Source organism: Podarcis cretensis (assembly GCF_951804945.1).
Source record: "Podarcis cretensis genome assembly, chromosome: 12".
Classification (NCBI taxonomy): domain Eukaryota; kingdom Metazoa; phylum Chordata; class Lepidosauria; order Squamata; family Lacertidae; genus Podarcis; species Podarcis cretensis.
This window is the reverse complement of record NC_137181.1, coordinates 57138754-57165565: the sequence shown is the minus strand read 5'-3', so window position 1 is coordinate 57165565 and position 26812 is coordinate 57138754. Positions and strand designations below refer to the sequence as shown.

Here is a 26812-nt window from a genome sequence, read left to right as displayed (position 1 = left end):
CCATTTAAGAGCTTCTTCTTCTTCTTCTTCTTCTTCTTCTTCTTCTTCTTCTTCTTCTTCTTCTTCACACCTGTGACTGGAAAGTGCAGATGAAGATGAGTTTGGGTGAGCCGTAAGGCAGCTATCAGAGGGAAAAAGCCAAGGGGCCATTTGCGCCATCCAGGCCACTAGAGATGGATTCAGTGCCTCACCTGTCCCTCTGATGCCTACCTGGAAACTAACCAGAGAAACTAAGGCACAATTGAGCGCCATTAAAATTGTGCACAGGGTGTTTTCATTCTATGAAAGGGTTTCCTGGCAATATTCTTATGTCTGTCCTGACAAAGTGTAGTCCATAGCTCTTGTTTATAAGACTAAATAATTGGAGGGAAATACAAACCCTTTGTAGCTGAGCTAATTCTGGCTCCTGAGCAAATAATTTCTTTTCAAAGGAAAAGTTTAAATGAGGGGCATTGCAGTACTGGAATAGTTGCCTTTTGGGAAGCAGATTATGTTGTCTTTGCAAGCTCTTTTCCTTTCCTTTGAGGATTTTGTGCATGCTGAAATGGAAGAAGCAAAAAGAAATAGGACGCAATTTGTACAAAAGCAGTGGCAGTGACTGACCAGGACAGAGATTTTGGGGCTGTGGTGGTTTGCTCAGTGCAAATGTTGAGCCAGTGTGTATGCAGCTTGTGTAGAAAAAAAAACCCAGCATCCTTGTTATGGAAAGGAATTGAAACACCCATCATCTTAATGTCTTTATAGGAATCTGTGGTGTGGATACACTTTTAATACTGTGCACACAGTTCTGGTTGCTGCACACAAGAAAGAATATTGCAGAGCTGGAAAAGGTTCAGAAAAGGGCATCCAAAATGATCAGGGAGATGAAACAACTGCCTGAAACAACTGGCCTATGGGGAAAAGTTACAAGATTTGGGGCCTTTTGGTTTTAGAAAAATGGGGAGTTGGAATGCACGCAAGGTGTATAAAATTATGCATGTTGTGCAGCAAGTGGCTAAGGAGAATTTTTCCTTCCTTACATATAATAGTAGAAGACAGGGTTACCTAATCAATCTGAATGTTGGAAAACTGAGGACAGACAAAAAGACATACTGTTATAGAGCCTAGGGCTTGTTGATCGGAAGGTCAGTGGTTCGAATCCCAGCGACAGGGTGAGCTCCCGTTGCTCGACCCTTGCTCCTGCCAACCTAGCAGTTCGAAAGCACGTCAAAGTGCAAGCAGATAAATAGGTACCGCTCCGGTGGGAAGGTAAACAGTGTTTCGTGCGCTGCTCTGGTTCGCCAGAAGCTGCTTAGTCATGCTGGCCACATGACCCAGAAGCTGTACGCCGGCTTCCTCAGCCAATAAAGCGAGATGAGCGCCGCAACCCCAGAGTCGGCCACGACTGGACCTAACGGTCAGGGGTCCCTTTACCGTTACCTTTAGGGTTTTGATTATTTGAAGCATTGAATGGAAGGTTGGAGGCCAAGTGGAAAAGTATAGGCTAAGCTTCCTTCCAAGCTTAATAATAGAGGCATGAACGTGATAAAATGTGTTGATGGCCCATCTAAGAGGAATCTTGGGCCTGGGCAGACAGAGGGTGCCATGGTGATGGGGGGGATGTTTGAGGGACAGGAAAAGAAAGTCTTTACAGAAAGGCATGCTGGGAAGAAGGGAAGAAGCAGCCACATACCCACGAGTGACTAGGGGTTTGGTAGGCAGCTGGAGATAGAGTTTTGTACTTCACGGCCACACATCCCTTTTGCTCTTAAAACCTGACTCCTGCTTATGTAGTTGGTGTAGGTCTGTGTTTAAACATATGGAAGAGCAGAATAGCCTCCCTCATCCTTAGTTTGGGTGTGATCTTCTGTTAGAGAAGAAAGCACACACCTTTCTTTTCTGTAGTGAAGACTGACTCACTGATGAATGATTCATCAGCAACACAAAAATCATGCCCAGAAAAATACATCCTAATGGAATGTTCTGTAGTGACTCATACGAAGTAGGGATCAGTTAATAGGCTTTTTAAAGGCTAGAATCCTCTTGGTACAAACGATGGCGATCCATCACTTTGACTGTAGCGTACATATTCCCATTATATGTGAATCTTTCCACAATAAAGCAAAAAGATTAGTCTCCAAAAATATATTGGTGTACGTTGCTGTTGCTCTCAAGTCACGGGAATAGTTAAAATTCGTTTGTTCTCCATAATTATTTTGCTATGCAAATATTTGTCTTCAGCAGCTGTTCTCCTAATGCAAAAATAAAATAAAGTAACTCTGTAATTATGGGTTGGTTAGTTATTGGCTTTGATACGTTTGGGAAGTTTCCCCACCTTTGAATCTGACATCATTTAGATAAGGATGCACGATATTGAGGCCACCATGTTCTTGAATGTAAGCCGCCACCATCCAAATATTTGACATGAATGAATGAAATTTGCCAAACTTCCTGAAAAGAGGGGTGTTTCATATAAAGTGAAAACCCACTTGAACTAATAATAATTCTTTTTTTTAAAAAAAATATATATTCAAAATTATAACAAGACATATTATCCAAAAACTTACCATCCTTGTCCCCCCCCATTTTTCCTCCCTCCCCCCTCCCACACAACCCCCACCCCACCCTACCCCCCGACTTCCCTCAGTTCCAGTCTTTGGTTTCTCTAAGAATGCTGTTTTCTGCATGTTACAAAATTGTATAGATCCTCAAACTATTTACAGTGGTACCTCGCAAGACGAATGCCTCGAAAGACAAAAAACTCGCAAAACGAAAGAGTTATTCGTTTTTTGAGTTGCTTCGCAAGACGGATTTCCCTATGGGCTTGCTTCGCAAGACGAAAACGTCTTGCAAGTTTGTTTCCTTTGTCTTGCAAGTTTGTTTCCTTTTTCTTAAAACCGTGCATTCACTTTGAGGAGCAACTCATAGCACGCGGTGTGGTAGCCTTTTTTGAGGTTTTTGAAGACTTCGGTGATTTTTGAAGCTTTTCCAAAGTCCGTGCTTCGCAAGATGAAAAAATCGCAAGACGAAAAAACTCGCGGAACGAATTAATTTCGTCTTGTGAGGCACCAGTGTAGCTGATTATTATCAATAAAAAGTTTGTGAATGTTTATTCAAAACCTGCCAAGGAGTCCAGTTCGCTTTGTTGCATCTTCAGATACTTTGTAAAGGGTTCCCATTCATCCTTAAAGTCACAGTTACCCTTGTCCCCGTAGTTTATATGTCAGTTTTGCCAGTTCTGCATAGTCCATCAATTTTTCTTGCCATGATTCTTTAGTTGGGGTTTCTTCAGTCTTCCATCCTTGTACTACCAGAACTCTCACGGCCATTGTCGCATACATGAAGATGTTTTTCAACTTTTTTGGCAGGTCTGAACTAATAATAATTCTAGTCTATGATACTGCTTCTGCTAATCAGAGCCAGCCCAAGACGTTTTGTTGTGTGAGATGAAGGACTGCATCTTTCTTCAAACCAGGCAATGGGATAGTACATCTCAAGGACAGTAGGCTCCCTTAGGCAACACTGGGCAGGCCGCATGGCACCCACAGCTGTGTCTTTGAAACCTCAGTGTTGTGCCCAACCAACAGCATGGGCAGTCTGAGGTGGGTCTTCACTCTCCTTGAAGATAGGGCAAGTCCCATGTCAAACTATTGAACAAGTCTCATAACGGAAAATATATCATCAAGAGAGGGAAACCCAAGGCAGACACAGAAAGAAGAGGGGGAGTTCTCATAACAAAGGATAACTGCATACACCATGTGTGCTTCTTTACATGTGTTCAAGTGTCTGGGTATAATGCACATCAGTGAGGTTAAAACATTTTGAATCCAGAGAGGTGTTTCCTTCTTGCAAAGACAAACTCTTGACCAGTGCCAGTTCGGCATGGCAGGTAATATGGGAAACATGTAAAGGGTTTTGTTTTCCCATTACAAATATTTCTGTTTTACTGTAAAATCTTCTGAAGCAGAAATAACCATCTTTATGCAATCGAGAAAAATGGCATACTGGCCAAAAAAAAAAAAGGGGTGTCGTAAAAGTTAACAACACAGGATATCTGTAATAGGATTTTTTGTCTTGTTTTAGGCAGCAACAGAACTCAGCTGTTCTGAATTCCAGTTATTTGCCCTTCTAGTATGACCCATCCTTCTTCATTCATGAATGATGAATGAGGGCATTTAAAAGGAAGTGCTTTCTGTCACAATGTACAGTAGTTGCATTGCAGGGCAGTTGCGAGTTTCTTGGAATACTGATGAGGCCTTTGCAATGTTCAGCTGGGACGCTTCGTCTTAAAAAGCACTATATAGCCTTCCAATATATTTAAATCTTTAAACTATGTACAATTTCCTTGATTACTGTATGGAGAGCAAAGTGAAGTTGGATGGGAAACAAATGAATAGCTCTGATAACAGTTGATTTTTGTTACCAAACCAATCATTTTCCACAATTTGTCTTGTGGCAATGTTTCTGTGCCAAAAGGACACTGCATTCACTGTGAAACATATATCACAGTCACATTTGCAGTAGGCTGAAGTTCTTTGGTCATTCACCAAAACCATTGAACGGTGCCATTTATTAAGTGAAACAACAGACAGTATCATTACCTGCTACACACGTATCTTGAAAAGGAAACTTTCTTAAATATCAGGGTAGTGAAAAATATGTAGTTATGGCCAGTTGCATTGATACGTTATTACTTTTTTCCAGACTAGCTATCCTGAGTTGCCTCATCAACTCAGATCGGATACTTATTGAAGACAGTTGATTCTATTTTCTTTTATCAGTGGTTGAAGATGTGACTTTCAGCTGCTGCTTCACTTGAGCACTGAGCTAGTACAACTGGTTCCATCTATGTTGCTTTAAAATTGTTGTCGATTCCTACTACATTAAACATTCAGAACAGGAATGGCAATAGGATCCTTCAAGGAATACAGTTTTGACTTAAGATATCCTTAGTGCAGGAAACAATACTATTACAGTGGAGCACACTACAGCTCTTATGGTGTAATAAGTCTCCATCACTGTGATGAATTCAGCACAGATAGTTCTTTCTTATTGTTTGCCTCCTGACTGAGAAATTAGCCGCACCTGCACATTTTCAGTGTCTGAAAATGTTAATGAAAATTACCTCCCTCTTTCAGCTCAGCTCTAGTAGTAATTAGAGTTAATGGTTGCATATGTTCATATTATGAAGGTTTGGCAAACTGTTCAAATTGATCAGCTATAGTTTGAAATTGGTCAACAAACCAGAATCAGAAAGCATGGTTTGAAATAGATTTGCCAACTATGATTTGTACTAGCTGTTGTTTAATGCAGATGATATCTGTGATTGTATGACCATTGCTAGACCCACTGCATGTGAGTGCTGAAAAGTCAAAAAGCAGAAGCAGACATGTAGCACAAAACTCTTATTTTGCTGATTGTTTGGAAGTGCAATCCATGTCTCCAAAACAATAGAAACCACGATCTGGGAGCAAGTTTTTATATATGCTTTGAAGTTTCAAACAAAGCTGAAACTTTCAGAAAAGGTATTGTCTTCACCAAAATCCAAAAACCCAAAGGGTTATGCTCCTAATCCACAAAGCTCCCTTGTAGCATTGAAGGGCCCTGAAATGAATTTCATGTATCATGTGTTAATTCAAAGGCTCAGATTCTTTGATTAGGATATTTGAGGGGTAGGGAGGTTTGTTACTGTGGTATTCTGAGTTAGCAAGTAAAAGCAATATGGCAATCTAGCTAATATAATTCTTTTGTAAGTGTGAGATTGATTTCATCTGAATTGTACTAATTAGTGGCAGAAAGAGGTATAAAACTCTAAATGTGTGAAGCTCAACAAAGGCATCAGTAAAGATGTTTGTGCACTGAGAATGCCCTTAAGGAATCTGTAATTTAAAAGCTGCTTTGGCACTTCAGCCTTTGCCTGTTTGGTTTATTTAATGTGATGAGTTAAAATAATTTATCCTCCTATGCTTAACTAATTGTTTGCAGACATTGTTGAAGGTGTAAACTTTAGTGTGCTAAGCATTCTAAATTCTATGTTGGTCTAGAGCAGAGGTGAGGAAACTTGGACTCCAACTCCCATCAGCCGCAGCCAGCATGACCAGTTGTCAAGGAGGATGGGAGTTGTAGTCCAGCAACATCTGAAGATCATCAAGTTTCCCACTCTGTGATCGGGAAGATCACAGGATGGCAGGCAAACAGTATGGAGGATTAGGTTATAAGTCATTTGATCATATTTGTATTTCCCAACTGTTCTTCTTTGTGATTACTGTTAATGGCAGATTAAATACAGTGGTGCCTCGCAAGACGAAATTAATTCGTTCCGCAAGTCTCTTCGTCTTGCGGTTTTTTCGTCTTGCGAAGCACAGCTATTAGCGGATTAGCGCTATTAGCGGCTATTAGCGGCTTAGCGGCTTAGAAAAAGGAAAAAAAGGGGGGAGAACTCGCAAGACGTTTCGTCTTGCGAAGCAAGCCCATAGGGAAATTCGTCTTGCGAAGCACCTCAAAAGACGGAAAACTCTTTCGTCTAGCGAGTTTTTCGTCTTGCGAGGCATTCGTCTTGCGGGTCACCACTGTACTCTTTGTAGGAAACAATAGTAATTTTCAAAGAGCAGTTTTCTCCTGTGCTTTTTAGTTGATTGCATTTATAAGGAACTATTTAATAAATGTATATATTAATAGGCGGGAGGCAGTGGAAGACAGGAGTGCCTGGCGCGCTCTGGTCCATGGGGTCACGAAGAGTCGGACACGACTAAACGACTAAACAACAACAACAAAAATTAATAGGTGTGTATTTTGTCTGCTGGTAGGCTTTCCTTAAAAGCATATAATCTGTTCTCTCCTGTGGAATTTAGTTAACCTTGAGAATCTCAACTCTCATTTTGAAGATACCATGTTCCTAGACATTATGGGATGGCAGAAAACACCGTATGATGGAGTGGAAACAAAAGCACTGGGGCATTCATAAGGTCTATAGGGTCTCTCATTGTGCCCCATGTCCATTTTGGGGACTTACGATATTGGTCCAGTCACGATACTACTGGAGGAAGCAAAATATCTCCAGTGACACAAAGGCATCAAGAGACAAAGAAGAAGCAAATGGAATCCAGGCCAATTCTTTTCTAGCATTACACCTGTAGATCTTATGCAATATGACCAACATAAAGTAATCCTTATATTAGCAAAGCAGGAGGCTTATTTTAGATAACACAAATTGTACAGAATGAATATATCAGAATTTTCATGTTTCTGCTCAAGGGCAGTTATCAGGCTCTCAACGTGTTATGAAACCTGCAATGCTCAGCCTATTCTGCATTCAATCTTTTTTCCAGCTGACAATAATGTGAAGCAGAATATATACAACATTAAGAACCTTTTTACAATTTAGCAAAAGGACATGGCAAGAAGACTTGGAATCTAGCTAAAACCAGCTTCCTGCCATTGTACTGATAATATAATATATGTGATAGACCTATATGTACTTCTGAAACATCTCACAATATCAGAGGAATTTTCTGCATTGTGATTCACAGTTTCCTCATGAATGCAGTTTGGAGAGTCATCCTTAATAACATAACTAGGTTGTCAGATTTTTAGAATTAAATGTGTGGTGGATTTCCCCAAGCCAAACTCAGTATCATTTGCCATGTGGGCTTTTAATTATGCCTACACATACACACACTTCTCATTTCCTTGTCAAGGAAATAATTGTTTAGATTATATCCAGTTCAGTCAATTCTGCCAGTTCATCTGCAGTGTGGATATATCATCAAAAATGAAGTCCAGTTGCGTTCTCAAGGAATTCGCCCTTGGGCAAGAGATTTTGTACAGCTAACCCTCTCTTAGGAGTCTCCTAGGCAAGAACAGGTTTATAATAACAGCTAGGCTCTGGTTGATAGCCGAGTGCCTTAAGGACATATTGATTTAATGAGTCCCCTGGGCAATCTTGGGCAACCCTTTCCTCAGGCATCTATTTTGGAAGCTATGTGGACCAGCTGATGAGCTGGGCTGCAGAATTACTGCAGATGTTCCAGCACAATAATGACTTGGTGCCTGAACTTGTTTTTGGACCATCTCTGACTTTTCAACATCGTTTCACATAGTACTTTAACAGTAGTTAATGAACAAGATTGTACAAGTCCAGCCCACACCTGAGTTCCACCACTGTTTGCTTGTGAGTGGGTCAAATTTTCATACAAGCCTCCAGGTAGTCTCTGTCCCACAAAATCAAAGTGTTCAAAGTTTGGACTTAGCCAATTAGGCTCAATATGCATAGGTCCCAATGCAAAGGCTTTTGACGTTCCAAGCCACACATAGCCCAATAGTCATATAATGTTGCTTGCTAGGTTCTTAACAAGCCTTCTGTTTTGGTCATCACAGGCATTAGCAAAAACAGCTGATTTATCAAGGCCCTAACAGGCTGGTGGCATTGGGTTGATGGGCTGCATTTTTTGTTTAGCGGATAAAGAATTGTGCAGGCCTAATCTGAGGCCTGATATGTAACTTTTTGTTGACATGAGCTTTACATCCTGTTTACTGACGTCTAAGCAAATATCTCTCTTGAGTAGCAAAATGTTGGTCTTCAAGTATTCCTCGGGCATTTGGGAAGACACCCAATTGCTCTTTCAGGACTGAAACTGATGTAAAATTGGCATGCACATAGCAACTCAAAAGAGGCTTTTAAAACACCAGGCATAAGATCTGTGACAATAACAAATAGCGCATGGAGCTGCCAGCAGGACAATTTTACATCGCAAAATCAACCCATTCCATCTCCATGAATGAGGTTTGCAGTAAGCGATGTCAGTTAAATACAGTGGGGCTGCAGGATAATAAGATCCCAGCTAACTTCAGGTGAATTTTTGGCACCTGGCAATACTCATTTGTAATAAATTCCCTTTTAGATCATAACCTTGAATAATTCAAGGCAGCATATGCGCCTTAGAACTGTCTCCTTCTTGGCTTGGTGTGCCACGTCCTCCATCTGCTCCTTTGTTTTTCCTGCTTTCAGTCTTCTCGCTACTGCTCACTTGCAAAATCATTCTTTCTTGTCAATTACTGTTGTAGTTCTGCTGGGTATTTGAAAGAATGGTCTTGGCTGTTCTTGACAATTATTTTTTAACGTGCATCTTATGTGAAGACTTAAAGGGGATGAATAAAGAAGGCAAGAAACGAGGAGGGATTGTGTTATATAGGACCAGCCTACCATTTCTGTACCCTTGCAATCTTAATCTATATTTTGACTTGGATGACACTTTTAGATAGAGATGTTACTAGTATCAGATTTTTGTGGGGACTATTAACATTTTATCACCTGAGGGCAAACTAATGTAGATCGCACCTGAATTGCTTCCCTGTGGCTTTGTACAGAACCAGCCATGGGCCTCAAGTGTTCAGAGTGCGGTAGGCAAACTCAGTTTCCTGCCAGTAACAATATGGAAATGAGATAACAGAACCGAACAGCATTTGACCATTTGCTTCCAAGCATTTGGCTTGGGGAGGTCACAAGCAGTTGCAGAAGAAGAAGAAGAAGAAGAGGAGGAGGAGGAGGAGGACTCTTAATCTCAGGGCCACGGGTCCAAGCCCCACATTGCCCCACATTGCATTTCAGGGGGTTGGACTAGAGGAAGAAGAAGAAGAGTTTGGATTTGATATCCCGCCTTTCATTCCACTTAAGGAGTCTCAAAGCAGCTAACATCCTCCTTTCCCTTCCTCCCCCACAACAAACACTCTGTGAGGTGAGTGGGGCTGAGAGCCTTCAGAGAAGTGTGACTGGCCCAAGGTCACCCAGCAGCTGCATGTGGAGGAGCGGGGAAGCGAACCCGGTTCCCTAGATTACAAGTCCACTGCTCTTAACCACTACACCACACTGGCTCTCTCTAGATTTGCTTGGACCCTACATTGTGTGGAAACAGAAGGATTTCAGAGGTTTTTTCCTCCCCCACCATTTTCCTTCTCCCCTACCAGTGATTAATTCAGGTGGAAAGAGAGGCTGAGCCTCTTCACTATGAGCCTTTGCAGACTTTGACCTTGCTTTTTCATATTACAGTAGTACCTTGGGTTAAGTACTTAATTCGTTCCAGAGGTCCGTTCTTAACCTGAAACTGTTCTTAACCTGAAGCACCACTTTAGCTAACAGGGCCTCCTGCTGCCAGAGCACGATTTCTGTTCTCATCCTGAAGCAAAGTTCTTAACCCGAGGTACTATTTCTGGGTTAGCGGAGTCTGTAACCTGAAGCCTATGTAACCCGAGGTACCACTGTACTATTATTTTGGCAATCTCCTTCAAAGGGGTGTATGATTGAAGATTATGTTTTGACAAAAAAAAAAAAAGTACAGGTAAAGGACCCCTGACAGTTAAGTCCAGTCACAGACAACTCTGGGGTTGCAGCGCTCATCTCGCTTTACTGGCCGAGGGAGCCGGTGTTTGTCCACAGTTTTTCTAGGTCATGTGGCCAGCATGACTAAGCCGCATCTGGCGCAACGGAACACCAAAACCAGAGTAGCGCACGGAAACGCCATTTACCTTCCCGCCGGAGCGGTACCTATTTACCTACTTGCACTGCGTGCTTTCAAACTGCTAGGTTGGCAGGAGCAGGGACCGAGCAACAGGAGCTCACCCCGTCGCGGGGATTCAAACCGCCGACCTTCTGATTGGCAAGCCCAAGAGGCTCGGTGGTTTAGACCACAACGCCACCCGCGTATGTTTTGACAAAATATGCTACAAATACCTTGGAAACGGGAAGTGAATAGCCTCAGTCTGGACCTATATACTAATTCATCTCCAAACTTTTTTTGGGGGGGGGTGTTGTGTGTGGTGATCCACAAGGAGAATATTTGCCTCACAGTTCTTAGGTTGCCAGTTCAAGATTTGCTGTGGATTTGAGTTCTGGATATTGTGCCATGCCTGAATCCAGATGGCCATTCCCCATGACTAACTATGCGTGCACAATACATGTAGAGGGGCTAAGGGCTCCCGGGTAGAGCAGCTGTTTGCATGCAAGAATCATAGGTTCAATTTCTGGCATCACCAGGTGTTAGGCTGGGAAAGACACCTGCCTGGTACACCTGAGATCTCCTGCCAGATCAGGGTGGGCAGCAGCGCTATGCGAGATGGACCATTAGTCTGACTTGGTCTAGGCCAGCCAGTATTTGCCATATGGGTAATAATGGCAAAGTATACCTTGTATACATGGGACGCCGGTGGCGCTGTGGGTAAAACCTCAGTGCCTAGGGCTTGCCGATCGCATGGTTGGCGGTTCGAATCCCTGCGGCGGGGTGAGCTCCCGTCGTTCAGTCCCAGCTCCTGCCCACCTAGCAGTTCGAAAGCACTCTTAAGTGCAAGTAGATAAATAGGTACCGCTTTCTAGCGGGAAGGTAAGCGGTGTTTCCGTGTGCTGCGCTGGTGCTGGCTCGCCAGAGCAGCTTCGTCACGCTGGCCACGTGACCCGGAAGTGTCTCCGGACAGCGCTGGCCCCCGGCCTCTTAAGTGAGATGGGTGCACAACCCTAGAGTCGGACACAACTGGCCTGTACGGGCAGGGGTACCTTTACCTTTACCTTTATACCTTGTACAGATTGGGCACAACAACCTGGTCGGTTTAACCAATGTCCTTTTTCTGCATGTCTCCTTCTGTCTTTACTAAACCAAGCATGCAGATGAGCTGGCAGGGATTGGTTGGGCTTTGGCTGCTGTCACAATCATTACTGTGACTTGTGTGAAACCATGACAACGCCAGTTGCTGGCTTGCTAGGCAGTTGGGTCAATATGAAGGTCAGTCGTGTCATGTAAAAGAGGTTGATCTCCAAAGACAGTATGAGTGGATCAGACAGTAGGAGGACAGGTTAAGGCTATGTGTGTAGACCGGAATTGTAGTTTCTGTGAACCACTCTGGATAATGTTTTAGGCTACATTGCACCTTTTCAAATTTCATTGAGACCTTCCTCGCAATTGTCACTTCTCTGATACCTATATGATATGATATGAGAGGGGGGGGGAATCCTAGACTTGTTCTTTGCTTAGTCTTGAAACTAGATAGTTTTTTTTCTTAAAGAAATCAAGGTACCTAGGAAACAAGCCAGATGTGTGAAGAGTTGACTCTCTCCTGTTTTATTCGGGAAGCACCCGCAGTAGGGTGCTTCTAAAGACTGTTAAGAACAAATATTGTTAGCTCAGATTTTACCCAAGTAGCTTGTTGGCCTATTTTAGGTATTGTGTATTGTCAGAGCTGCCTCCAGGTCCCAGCTCACAGAGGACCAACGCTAGGCTGTAGTTATGTACAAAAGTCTTTATTGAGATTCAGTTTCCATTTTAAAGCCGCAGCGTGCAGCTCTACGTCCCGACCTTAGACCGGCGAAGTCCCGTCTGAGTCTCCTCCCCTTCCACACCAGTTTAAGACCCTCGCCTTGCTCCACCTCTTCCTAAGTTCCTTTCTCCTCTGGGCCCTCCTGCCCGCTAGGGTCTCATCCTTCCTGGACTCCTCTGACGCTGACCCTGACGATTCTTGCCCCTCCTTCCGGCGGGCTTTAGGACCTGGTTCCCTATCCGGGCTACCTTCTGTGCCGCTCGCCTGTACCTTTGAACTTGGCGCGCGCGCCCAGCCTGCAACTTTCCTCTTGACCGTTAACTCGCTTTCCGATGGAGTCGTGGTCAACCCTGACTCATCTTCTCTCGCTGGTGGTGCATATGTGGGCTCTGACACCTGGGACTCCTCCCCCCCACTACGCTCTGGTGGGGAAGCTGGTCCTGATTTCCAACTGCTGCTCTGGGAGTCCCCGCTGGCCCCTTGCTTCTGGGGTGTCCCCCTTGGCTCGCCCCTTGCCCTGCCCATCGGCGCCCCCTTCTGTGAATCTTCCGATTCGCTGGAGAGGCTCATGGAATCTCTCGGGCTGCTGTCATATTCTCCTACGCTGCCCTCGGATTGCTCCCCCTCGCTCTCCATCTCTTCTCCTCCCTGCGCTCCCGCTGAGTCCCTGACATCCATATCGCTGAATTTTTGTTTGCAGTTCATTTTGATTTTATATATATTTTAATACGTGATTTTTCATGTTTATAACATTTTAGTGTTGTAATTATATTCTCTAAACCACTTCAGGACCCTTGGTTGGGAAGCAGTCTATAAATAGTTTTAATAAGTAAAGTTGGGATGGAGCAGGTGCTGGAGGAAACCCCAAAATACTTCTGCTGGTATCAGCCAGGTCCTCTTTTTCCTTCATAAAATGCTCAAAATATTACTTATTCTTGATTCACAGCTAACAAAAAAGAAGCGTTTTATGGAAAAAAAATTGGTCAGTATGTTTCTAGCTCACGTGTTCTTATCAAAGTTAGAAAAGTTATTGACTTTTATTTTAAGTTAACTTTTTGTTCCAGTGTAATAAAAATGACCACATTAAAAACTCAGGTCATAACAATGCCTCAGTGACCGTTTCTGGCTTCAAACAATGTCATTTTGAAGTATGTGGGGAAATATTGCTTCAGAATTACTGCTATATGGAACTGTCTTTGTAGATTGATAATAGCATCCACTAAATTCAGCAAAATTTTAATATAGAGACATGTCTAAAAGCTGCATAAAAGCAGTTATAGTAGTAAGAATTTTCATAGTGTTCATGCCACTCTCACTTTCCTTGCCATTTCTTAAGACCTCCTTCTGTTAATGCTTAAAATTCCTCAGGGTACCTTTTGTTATATTTTTATCCTACCAAGATTTGCTTTGCATATTATTTCAGCTGAAGCCCAAGACTTTATAGAATCCTTATGACATCAGTGAAATGCGAGACAATAGCAGTTTTTACACTTTGGTAGCAATTATAATGATACACTGCGACATCAGAAGGCTTCTTGTATGCCTCAACCGCACTGAAATAGTTTCCCTCGATTTCTGCACATACTGAATACAGCCCACCACCCTGAAATCAGCCCCTGGCTGAAGGCTATAGACTCCTCTAACTCAGGAACCAAAAGAAATACTTTTTGGATCAAGGGAAGTAATAGTGCCACTGTATTCTGCTCTGGTCAGACCTCACCTGGAGTACTGTGTCCAGTTCTGGGCACCACAGTTCAAGAAGGACATGGACAAACTGGAACGTGTCCAGAGGAGGGCAACCAAAATGGTCAAAGGCCTGGAAACGATGCCTTATGAAGAACAGCTAAGGGAGCTGGGCATGTTTAGCCTGGAGAAGAGGAGGTTAAGGGGTGATATGATAGCCATGTTCAAATATATAAAAGGATGTCACATAGAGGAGGGAGAAAGGTTGTTTTCTGCTGCTCCAGAGAAGCGGACACGGAGCAATGGCTCCAAACTACAAGAAAGAAGATTCCACCTAAACATTAGGAAGAACTTCCTGACAGTAAGAGCTGTTTGACAGTGGAATTTGCTGCCAAGGAGTGTGGTGGAGTCTCCTTCTTTGGAGGTCTTTAAGCAGAGGCTTGACAACCATATGTCAGGAGTGCTCTGATGGTGTTTCCTGCTTGGCAGGGGGTTGGACTCGATGGCCCTTGTGGTCCCTTCCAACTCTATGATTCTATGATTCTACATGCTTTGAAATACTGTATGAATAACCACTCAGAGAACAAGCTGATTTGATAGGAAACGATAGCTGACTATTTTGGATACTCCACAGAGCATCCTAATTAGGGTCGCCCCCCCCCCCAGCTATGAAGTGGTTTAAGGCAAAGCATGAAAAAAATAACACAAGAAAATAAAAAGCAAAGGTAGTCGGGTTGGCTCGTATGAAAACTTTGAAAGCTCATCACAAGGGCTACTTTTATAAGGCCAACCGAAACATCACAACATGGTGAGCAAGGTTTTGAGAAAGCGAGGAGGAAGAAGAAAAAAGAAAAATATGGCTTCATGTTAAAGCCATACTTTCTGCCTTGGTTTCATTTTCAAGATGGTGTATGGGAAGAGGGTTAACAGACTTGTCACTCCTGGCTGCTATGCACGTTTCAGGTTACACCTAGGGGTGCTGGGATGAAAAACTATTTTGAAAGTATGCAATCTAGCAGTTTTGCTTACTTAAAAAAAAAAAAAAGATTTCTAGCTTTTCTCATGCCAAGAGAGTGGGGTGGAAGGCAACAGTTGTTGTTTTTCAAAGTAAATTCAATGAAACAAAATGCCCACTAAGTACAAGTACTATGTCTAAATTCTTCTGAATATGTTCAGTCTGAGATTTAGTGTGCACATACAGAAGGTCATCTGGTATGAGATGCTAAATTCCGTATTTGAATGCTCTTCTCCCTAACATCTAGTTTTCTACATGCAAGGAGCATTTTTAAATGGCAAACCGGAGAGCATTCAACAATTGCAGTCTCCCATCACTACCACCCCACGGCCACCCAACACACAGCTGAAATCTGAAATGATGCTGTCTGGAAATTGATGTTGGTGTCGAATTGGACTTAGGCTTTGGCTAGCATGCTGTGGAAAGTTAGTCACACATGGCAGACAAGAGCATCTGCTGGTTCCTCTCCCTTTACCAACCTCCAGTCCAGCCGCTGTATCAAATGTCTGCCATTTCTGAACATGGCGAGACATTATTTTAAGGTACCTCAATCCCACTTTTCCAGTTGTCAGTTCTACGGTTTAAATAAGAATCAGTTTCTGAGCAAAAGAATCTTGAGCTGATCACCTAAGGATTCATTAGCAAAATATGTCCCCCCCAATTTAGTGCTGTTACTGGAATCTGAAATTCGTTTTTTTCAGCTAGTCTATAAACTATTTTTTTGGGGACGCGGGTGGCACTGTGGGTAAAAGCCTCAGCGCCTAGGGCTTGCCGATCGAAAGGTCGGCGGTTCGAATCCCCGCGGCGGGGTGCGCTCCCGCTGCTCGGTCCCAGCACCTGCCAACCTAGCAGTTCGAAAGCACCCCCGGGTGCAAGTAGATAAATAGGGACCACTTAATGGTGGGAAGGTAAACGGCGTTTCCGTGTGCGGCTCTGGCTCGCCAGATGCAGCTTTGTCACACTGGCCACGTGACCCGGAAGTGTCTCCGGACAGCGCTGGCCCCCGGCCTCTTGAGTGAGATGGGCGCACAACCCCAGAGTCTGTCAAGACTGGCCCGTACGGGCAGGGGTACCTTTACCTTTACCTTTATAAACTATTTGCTTTCCAAGGGTGAATGTTTATTATGTAAGCCATATGCATTTCAGCTCAACTGAGCCTTCCTGAGGGGTTTATCCTGCTCCCTTCCTTATAAGCTGCTCAAAGCTGTGCCCTGTAAGGTCCCTTAAAATGGATGTTCTTCGAGCATCTTATAAGGAAACAGGTGAAATAAGCCACTGAGAAAGACGCACTGGAGCCATAACACTTATTATTATTATTATTATTATTATTATTATTATTATTAATTCTTTTCCAGTCTCTCTGATCTATACTTCCCTCACTTTTTGTTTTCATTTGTTTTCATTTGCATTTGTAAGATGCAAAACTGAACTGCTGAGGATGTGAGAAATTTAATTTTAAAAAGACCTTGATATCCCAAGGCCATTGCCTGGTTTCATTCCCATGTTTGCGGCAATGCCTTTATTTCTGCTCATTCTTAATAGTGTTGATGACAACTACACAGGTCCCTTGGGCTTTGCTACTGTTGTGTTCAATTACAGACGGAAGGTCTGATTATCAGAAATGCTGTTCAGTCACAGCTGCAGTGAGGATGAATGGAAATTGAAGGTGCCACAAACCCCTGAAAACGAGGCCCCTGACACTACTCATTTATTTTAATGACTCAGGCCTAACTTGTAGATTTGAATACAATGACTTTCATAACTCCCCTTGAGAGTCCAGCTTTGAAAAATAATGAAATGTTATTGGGCCCAGACTATTAAATTAACTTGCACCCTAACCACATCTCTAGGAGAAATTGATTGGATTTCAATCCATCTGACTTGATAATTAAAACTTGCATTTATAATTTAACTTTGTAATTGGAACATGGCACCGTTAGAAAGGTTTTGGGCCTCTGTTCTGTGAGGGCATCCTGGTGATTAAAGTCACAGATTGTAAAATGGTTTAGTAACAACCGTGGGAGAGGTAAGGTCCAAACACCAACCATAAGCAAGAATAGCAACAATATCTCAAAGATCATGCCATTTCCAAGTCCAGTTGCCCCACTGACCAATCCAGCTGACCATCACTATGCCAAACACCCCTCCAAAATAATTTGTGTAGATCTTGTTATCCCCCCCCCAAAAAACAGATGGGCAATAAATCTAGTTTCTAATCTGTACCTTTTTGGAATGTGAGTTGCGGGGTACAAATGCATGAAGAATACTCTTTAAAAATCCCTGAACAAAGAACAGTAGAATGTCAAAGAGAAGACTAGGGTTGGTCTCTCCTCTCTAACATCTGGTTTTGTGTGTACAGGGATTTTATCATATGAACTGAGAGTATTCAACCACGTGAGCTCCCACCTGTGGTCTGAACAGGTACATAACCTAGAAGCAGATGGCCATTGCACCATCACTGCTTATGAGAATTAGGCCCTGGTTCAGGAGGCACATTGGCCATCTCTGCCCTAGTTTAGGTAGATGGAAGAACTATGAGGTGACCCTTCAACGTGTAGTAGAGCCCACCAAGAGGGTGAGCTGTTCCAAAGGCCTGCTTTGCTGTTGGATCTTTGGACTTGTATCTGGTTCCATAAATTCCATAAATTTTGAGGAGCCTCAAAAAAGGAATAAACTTGTGATAAGGTGAAATGTACACTTGTAGATTCAGGTATCTGAAGAAGTGTGCATGCACACAAAAATTTATACCAAGAACCAACTTAATTGGTCTCTAAGTGCTACTGGACAAGTTTTTTATTTTTTATATATTTATACAGTTGTAGTTTAAGAAATTACACTTTAAAGGGTGTATATTTTTAGAGCTCACCCTATTTTTTGCTGTTTTTGTAATTCTAAGTTTTGTTTTGTTTTTTAAAAAAACACCTTTTTAATGTTGTATTTTATATTGTTATAACCTGCCCTGGGAATTTAGGGTGAAGAATGGGTTATTAAATTAAAACAACCAGCACTTTTTTTCCCCAGAAGAGGTGGTGCCATTTGTTTAGTAATTCTCAAATTGCTCTGACCTGTTCACTCACTGCTTATTACCTCAAGCCAGTTAATTATATTGTTGCTGTATATTATTCTAGGCGGAGCTCCTTGTCAATCACATATTAATACTTTTTTGTTTTAATTTATTCATATTTAGCAAGTGAGACCTGCAATGATTTCCACCCAATGTTCTTCACGCACGACAGGTCATTTGAAGAGTTCTTCTGCATTTGCATCCAGCTGCTGAATAAGACATGGAAAGAGATGAGAGCAACTTCCGAAGACTTCAACAAGGCAAGATTTTGGGAAGGGTAGCATTTGGAAGCAAAGCTGCTTTGTTTTCTTGGTTTCCACGTAATATGATTTCATATGTGTCTCTGGACTAGTTTTGAAGGTGATTGAAATGTAAAAGGGAACATACTACCATATGTGGTAAATAGGAACATACTACCATATGTGGTGGTCCTGTCTAGAGATACAAAGATTTTGGAATATGATTTATGAAGAGATAAAGAGATTGATAAAAACTACATTTAGCAAGAAACCGGAAGAATTTTTACTAGGAATGCTTTCAGATAATATTCCCAAAAATAAAACTAGGCTATTTATGTATGCAACATCAGCAGCAATGGTTATAGTGGGAAAACACTGGAAAGATAAAAATACACCCACTAAAGAGGAATGGGTAGTCAAATTGTGCGAGTACTTGGAGCTCGCAAGGCTGACAGATGCAATAAGAGATAAACCTAAAAAATTGGTGAAAGAAGAATGGGAATGTTTAAATAATTATTTAGGGTATAAGGGCTCAACAAGAAAGACCTGGTTATGTTTAGAATGATACCGCATAGAGAAATGCTCTCTGATACCAAGATGAGGGATTCCTTTGGAATGCAGATAGAGAAAATTGATAAGAATAATGATCTGTTGCGAGCTTGACGGAAGTGTACAATAGATGAGCTTTCTTGCTTTGGCTCATCTTCCTTTCTTTCTTTTTCTTTTTTTTCTATTTTTCTCTTTTCTTTTCTTTTATCTTTCCCATAGTTGCTTATGTTCTGCGTCATGTACTTCGATATTTTTTGTAGTTTTTTTCATTACTATTAAGGAATTTTCCTTTGTAATTTTGGTTGTCTATATTTATATGTACTTGTTTAAAGCAAAATAAAAGTTAAAAAAAGAAAGAAATGTAAAAGGCGAAAAATTTATACAATCTGAAGAGAAACCAGAGTTTTGAATTAGCTTTTAGTACCCATAGACCAAATTTATCTAAAAAAGAAGAATAAGGCCTAATTTAACCCCAGAGTTTGGAGAAAGTGTGATAAAACGTTTGTGAGGGAAAACAAGATTTCAAAATTGCTAGCACTGTTTCCACCTTTAAAATTCTAAATAATTGTGGGGAAATAGCTGAGGCTCCAATACTTTGGCCACCTCATGAGAAGAGAAGACTCCCTGGAAAAGACCCTGATGCTGGGAAAGATGGAGGGCACAAGGAGAAGGGGACGACAGAGGACGAGATGGTGGGACAGTGTTCTCGAAGCTACGAACATGAGTTTGACCAAACTGCGGGAGGCAGTGGAAGACAGGAGTGCCTGGCGTGCTCTGGTCCAGGGGGTCACGAAGAGTCGGGCACAACTAAACCACAATAGTCTTTTATGTGGCATTTTATTCTAATGTGTTGAAACATTGACAGACTTATGCTTCATTTAAGCATATGGATGAGCTCAGCAGCTGAAATGTTCAGTAATGCATTACATAGTTTTAGCATTATAAGTTAATATCTCAGAAGAGATTTGAGCAGGGTTAGGGATAACTCCCCTACTGGAGTTAGGCAGGGTCTTCAACTTGCAATGTCCTCTCCAGAAGGGAGGAGTCATCCCATCTCTCTCTGGACTGCTACAAGGGATGGTTGGGTCTTCGTCTCTCTATGTGTGTGGAGCAAAACACTTGCTTTTGTGTGGATTTTCCATCTGTTAGTCCTTTCCTTCACCCTGTTTGCTGGATCATCATTCTGAGTGAGTTTTTTCACTGTGTTTTCCTGTTGGCTGCCTCCGCCCCCCAGTTTCTTCATTTCTACTTCATTCTCTTCATGTCCCCCTTTCCCGTTTGTCTGGGGAAGGGAAAAGTGTGGGGGCAACTGGATTCTGCCCCAATTGCCGGGCAGGCACAGGAGGAGCCTACAAGGCGACAGGGCCAGGAGCTTGTGTTTCCCATCTTTTTCTTTAAAAAAGGGAGCTTTTATGCGACCAATATCTCTTTTCAAAGCAAACATCAGAGGGAATCTTTAGCAGAATGGATGCATTGGAAAAGGAAATTTCTAATGTGAATGCCATAACTGGTACACTGGCTGGGTTAGTGGAGACAGGGATTTCAGTGTCTCTATTAACCTCTTTCTTATATCATGGATGTTGGCTTATATGATGGAGGCATGATCCATATTGTTTTATTGGTACTGTTGCTGCGGGTTTGTCGGGTCTTTGGCTAGAACAGCTAACTTACATTGAATTGAATAAAATGTCTATGCAGCTAAGAGATATAATCTTTCAAGTCAGTCTGTTCTGGGTGGCTGCGAAGAAAACTTGACTTTCATGATTGTGCCTTGTTTGGGAGGAGTAGAAGACACGGTCTAGGGTTCGGATCTAACAACAAGCGACGCTTTATGGCTACTCATTCATTGCAAGCCATTAACCGCATCTTACCATAATGTATAAACTAGACAATTGTTAGCATTGGTTTCTTGTTTTGATCCTTCTCATCCTTAAGATCGGTTTTTCATTTCAGCAAGCTTACTGTATATATTTAACTGCCACTTTCATATATTTTCTTATCCCTGCGTGATGTGCGTGTGAGAGAGAGAGAGAGAGAGAGAGAATGTTAATCCGATGTGAGATTGTATAGCAATTACAGTGTATTGGATTTTAGCTCTTGGGACCCAAATATCTTCCCGAAAGCTACTCAGCCAGCTTTCGTCTTTAATCATAACAGAAGAAGGAAGAGCTCTTTCATTTAATTTTTCATTAATGAAAGTAAATTGTATATTCTAATCTAGAGGTAGCAGGAGTTTTTCAAAGCTGGCTGGAGCTGCTGAACACATTGAGGGCTTTCTCTGCTGGAGGACAATTATAGTTCTTCGATAGTTTGACTGTCAACTTCTCCACTAGGTCACCTTTTTTTTTTATTCCCAATGCTGTAATAAATGGAAGAAATCTTAGTTGAATTTTTCTAAATAAAATGTACAGTCTGAACCACTTTATGTGTAATAAGGAATATTGTAGAGAGGTTCATTAAATTTTCTACCTTTAAAATAGAATTTTTAAACCCCCTTCACAAAGTTTATTTTCTTTATCCAGGTTGGTGCTATTACAGTAATATGAACTAGACAGAGGCACGTAACTTCGCTCCCTATTAGGATCTCTCCTTTTTACTGAGCATTCAGTATGCTCATGATGTTATTGAGGTGATCAGTGCCATTTTTCTAGAAAAAGAGGTGCCAGAACTCACCATGAACACCTCCCTCGTTCTCTTAGAATGGAAATGGCACCCACTAGAGAGGTGCTGGAACTGAGTTCCTGTGAGTTCCCCCTGAAAAAAAGCCGTGGAGGCAATTATACATGATCACACTTTCAAGACCATTGGCACCTACAAATGTTTTGAGGTGCACGTACTGAATTATTTGCAATACATACATGCCTGTAATTTCCTCCTAACTCTTCCATGCCACAAATGTTGTACAAAGTGTCCCTCCAGAGAGCAATAATATGGTAACACTGGGAAACTATCACTGAACATCTAATTTGTGGACGGTCTGACATAAATACACCACTATTGCACTATTATTGCACCTTTGGCATGTTAGAAATAAAACCCCAGTCTGGAAGGGCCCTTGGAGGTAAGTTAGTGTTCTTGCTTAACCTATGCTTTTGCTATGTAACCCTAATTTAGTTCTTTTCACTAGTTCCGTTTTATTTTGGCGTACCTGGATGCATGAATTATTCATACCATTTGGGTATTATAGGAGAACAAAAATGTAGCTGGTTGTCTGCAACCATTAAACTTTTTTCTTCTGTATAGAAAGTTGTAAAAGGTTTTCCATGCATATTGAAGGTGCCCTAAGAGATTATTTTACTATCCCAGTTTTACAGAAGGTGGTAAGTCTGTGGATTTCATAAACACATTATTTCCAGTCACTGAAGTTTGCAGTTGGCGTGTGTGGACACTTTTCCTTCATAATTTTGGCTAGGAGGTTGCATCTGTCCTTTAAAAAAAAATTTATTTAATAATTTTTTCAATACAAACAACAACCGCAAAAGACACAACAAAAACCATAATAACACTAATAACACAATTTGACAATTCAGATTTGAGTACTGATATACCTATGACTGGACGCAGGTGGCGCTGTGGGTTAAAGCCTCAGCGCCTAGGGCTTGCCGATCGAAAGGTCGGCGGTTTGAATCCCTGCGGCGGGGTGCGCTCCCGCTGCTCGGTCCCAGCGCCTGCCAACCTAGCAGTTCGAAAGCACCTCCGGGTGCAAGTAGATAAATAGGGACCGCTTACCAGCGGGAAGGTAAACGGCGTTTCCGTGTGCGGCTCTGGCTCTGGCCAGAGCAGCGATGTCACGCTGGCCACGTGACCCGGAAGTGTCTCCAGACAGCGCTGGCCCCCGGCCTCTTGAGTGAGATGGGCGCACAACCCCAGAGTCTGTCAAGACTGGCCCGTACGGGCAGGGGTACCTTTACCTTTACCTTTATACCTATTACTGCACCATTTTAACAATATTTCCCCTCCTCTCCTCCCCCTACTTCTCACCACTCTCCGCCTTATCGCTTAAATATTCCTTCCAGATTTCTTCATATTTATCCATTCTTAATTTGCATCGACATGCAATTCATTCGTATGTAGCTAGTCTGTCCATATTATCAATCCATGTGCTCAATGGAATCTTTTTGCGGCTCTTCCAATTCATCAAAACAAGTTTTTTTGCTTCTAATATAGCACAGTACATCCATATTTTTTTTGACCCCTTGTAATCTCCCACGTTTCCAGAGTATAATTTAGATTTAAATTCAATTCGCCTAAATAACAATTTCTTTTTATTACTCTTGCTATAAATGTCCTCACCTTGAACCAAAATGATCTTATCATCGGGCAATTAATCATCCTATATACCAAGTTCTCACTCCCACATCTCCAGCAGTTGTCTGTACTTGTTATTTTCCTCTGGTATAGTTTTGCGGGAGTTCAGTGGACTCTGAATATTGTTTTCTGCTGAATAAGTCTTAGATCCATAGAGGCTATTTCTTTTGATTTTATACTTGACTCCCATCTATCATTTGTTATCTGTACCCCTAACTCTTCACACCAATTTTGTCTATCATATTCTAAATCCTATTTCTTTCCGTTGAGTAGGGTTTTATATAGTGCAAGTGTAGAGTTCTTTGTTTTTGTTGCAGAAATTAAATCTTGTAGCAGCATGGGTGTTTCAGATGCTGCTGTAGCGTCAGGGCCAAACTGCCTTTCCAACATATGTTTCAATTAGATGTATTGCCATTGTGTTTCACTGGTTAATCCATACTTTACTTGCAAAGTCTCATGTTCCACAGATTTGTAATTTTCATCAATTAATTGATTCTATGTCAAAATACATTTTTTCATCCAACTTTGCCAAAGTATTATTTGATCTCCAATTTTTAATTTTGGGTTGGCCCACATTGTTAATATCTCATGCTGATAGGGGTCATCCTTATTATTTTTATTTATATTCATCCAAATTTTTATAGGTGCTTTAATAGTCTCCAGGATAATAGGATATTTCATAAAATTGGAGCCGAGTTTAGTCCACCCTACAAGAGGTTCCAAGAAACTATATTTGAGAGTAGCCCAATTGGGATTCCTGCTAGCTCTCCAATCGTTAGTCTTACTCAGCAGGTAGGCCTGGTGATATACGATTTGGGAGACCAAAGCCACCTTCCTTAGTTGGAAGTTGCATTTTATGTGGTGATATTTTTGGTGGCTTTGTACCCCATAGGCACGATCTAAATAGTTGATTTATTTTTTGGAAGTAAAATTTGGGAATATGTATTGGAAACCCTCTAAGAATGTATAAAAGCTTTGGAACAACATTCGTTTTGAGGACATTAACCTTTCCCCAAAGGGAAAGGTTTAGAGGTCCCCACCTTTCAGTATCAAAAGAAATCTCATTTATAATTTGATTCAAATTTAATTTTACAATTTGGTCTATATCTGATGAAATCATTATGCCCAAGTATTTAATAAAGTCTTTGTACATCCGAAATTGATGGTTTCTATACAATGTAGCCCTTGGCCCAATTGGTAAAATCTCTGATTTTGTCCAATTTATAGAATATCCCGATTTTCTGCCAAAGGTTTTTATTTTCTCCATAATTTTTGGAATTGTATCTTCTGGTTTTGTAATAAATAAAAGGATATCGTCCGCAAATAATACAATTTTGTAATTATCTTTGTTGTGTTTTACACCCTTGATATGCTCATAGGTTGCATCTGTCCTGAACCAGCTGATAAAGAAATAGGGCAGAATTGTTCAGCAGTATAAAGCGGGAGAACATTTTACCTGTTTGGCCTCAGGGAGTGAATTAGTGTAGCTAAATTTAAAATTAAAAGGTTTTCAGGGTATCTTTTCTCAAAATATTTTAAAATTAGAATGGTAGGGCGACGGCAAGCTTTTTCTTTTTCATTGCCACCTCTCATTAACAGTGAGAATAATCCATCAATATTTTTATTTTTATTTTGTTTTCATTGATATAATACACATACGAAAAACACAAAGACTACAGCAGGATGTAGTGGTCATGCCCTCACTGCTCGAGTGGTATCAGGGTGTAATTCTCATAATTGTTCTCCCTACAGGATAAAGGGTTGTGCTCATGGAGACAGAGAGAGAGTTTAATGTTCAGAAGGCCAGTTGAACCCATAGGGAACGGGTTATATGCACGATTTCAACCACATAAGGCATCAAGTGTCTATATTCAGAAGGTTAGAATATCCAAATCTGCAAGAATGATTTTGGCAGTTTGTCCTTAAGTCCGGTTTCATTGATATATGAAATAAATAGCCAGCAAATGACAAGAAATCACTTTAGTTTCTCTTTAAGCAAGATACTGATTGCATAATGTTGGTATCTGTGTTTTTTTTATTTCGGTTTTTTAGTCTTTGTCCAATGTATCCAGTTATTCACTTTAACTATAACTGCAACTTCATGGCTTTGAAAAATATTTCTCCTGTTACGTAAATCCTTAGCCAAGGCTATGTACAGGAAGTTTAAGCAGCTGATGTGCTCTGGTCCAGGGGGTCATGAAGAGCAAAGGTAAAGGTACCCCTGACCATCAGGTCCAGTTGTGACCAACTCTGGGGTTGCGCGCTCATCTCGCTGTATAGGCCGGGAGCCGGCGCTTGTCCGCAGACAGCTTCCGGGTCACGTGGCCAGCATGACTAAGCCGCTTCTGGCAAACCAGAGCAGCACACGGAAACGCCGTTTACCTTCCCGCCGGAGAGCGGTTCCTATTTATCTACTTGCACTTTGAGGTGCTTTCGAACTGCTAGGTTGACAGGAGCTGGGACCAAACAACGGGAGCTCACCCCGTTGCGGGGATTCGAACCGCCGACCTTCCGATCGGCAAGTCACGAAGAGTAGGACACTACTAAACAACAGCAACAATGCCTTATGCTACTTCCTCTGTAGAACAATGTCCAATAGTATATCAACAACTGTGATAAAAAAGAGCATCTGAGGCTGTTGTATATCATATGCTAGTTGAAAATTGGGCTGTAAGATATAGATGTTCAGGAGAAACCAAGTCTGCTGCCTGCCGTAGCAGTGCCAAGAATGACTGTCTTTACCTGGCTATTGCTTGGGAATATGTAAGGTCTCTAACTTGAAGAATCCCATCTGGTGTCTGCTATGCCTCCCTTCAGGAGCATAACATGAGCTAACAAGGATTTCTGAAGGCAGCTGCTCTAGCTTAAATAGTGAATCCAAATGTAAGGAGGACAAAATTATTTAGTGCTCCCTGCAGAATACATTCCCAACCCTCTAAATGCATTATTCAGAGAGGGGAGCAAGGCTTGTTTACCCGGCTGGATATCCTGGGTTAACTCAATGTTCTTCAGTAGCAGTTTGGTTTACATATTCATTGAGGCGACTCAACAGCTGAAATAGAAAAAAGAAATAAATCAGGGTGTGTACCTCTAAGTGACAATTTAAACAGCAGCGGGATTGATGTTTGATAAAAGGTAAAGGTACCCCTGCCCGTACGGGCCAGTCTTGACAGACTCTGGGGTTGTGCGCCCATCTCACTTAAGAGGCCAAGGGCCAGCACTGTCCGGAGACACTTCTGGGTCACGTGGCCAGCGTGACATCACTGCTCTGGCGAGCCAGAGCCGCACATGGAAACGCCGTTTACCTTCCCGCTGGTAAGCGGTCCCTATTTATCTACTTGCACCCGGAGGTGCTTTCGAACTGCTAGGTTGGCAGGCGCTGGGACCGAGCAGCGGGAGCGCACCCCGCCGCAGGGATTCGAACCGCCGACCTTTCGATCGGCAAGTCCTAGGCGCTGAGGCTTTAACCCACAGCGCCATGTTTGATATCCATAGGTCAATATTTATGTATTTGCAGACACAGTGACCCGTGAGCGATCCAATGGAGTTGAGCGTGGCTGAAAAACTTTGCAACTGCTTGTATGCACGTAGAACCATGTTTACTGTTCAAACCTCCCTGCTGGCTGGCAGAGCCAGAGCTATTTGAGGTTGAAGCAGGTGACAGTAGCTGTGACT

The 26812-nt window shown here is 42.0% G+C and overlaps 1 protein-coding gene across 7 annotated transcripts in view; it reads left to right on the top strand.

Moving 5' to 3' along the window:
• Window positions 1-26812, top strand: part of ELMO1 (engulfment and cell motility 1) — a 291965-nt gene that overhangs the window by 181311 nt on the left and 83842 nt on the right. For 5 of the 7 annotated variants that reach the window (XM_079947572.1, XM_079947570.1, XM_079947571.1 and 2 more), the window contains one exon: window positions 18165-18301. In XM_079947572.1, the coding sequence (XP_079803698.1) occupies window positions 18165-18301 (137 nt within the window). Of the gene's footprint in view, window positions 1-11706; window positions 11806-18164; window positions 18302-26812 lie in introns of those variants that run through there. The other 2 variants (XM_079947574.1, XM_079947573.1) reach the window with 2 other exon arrangements.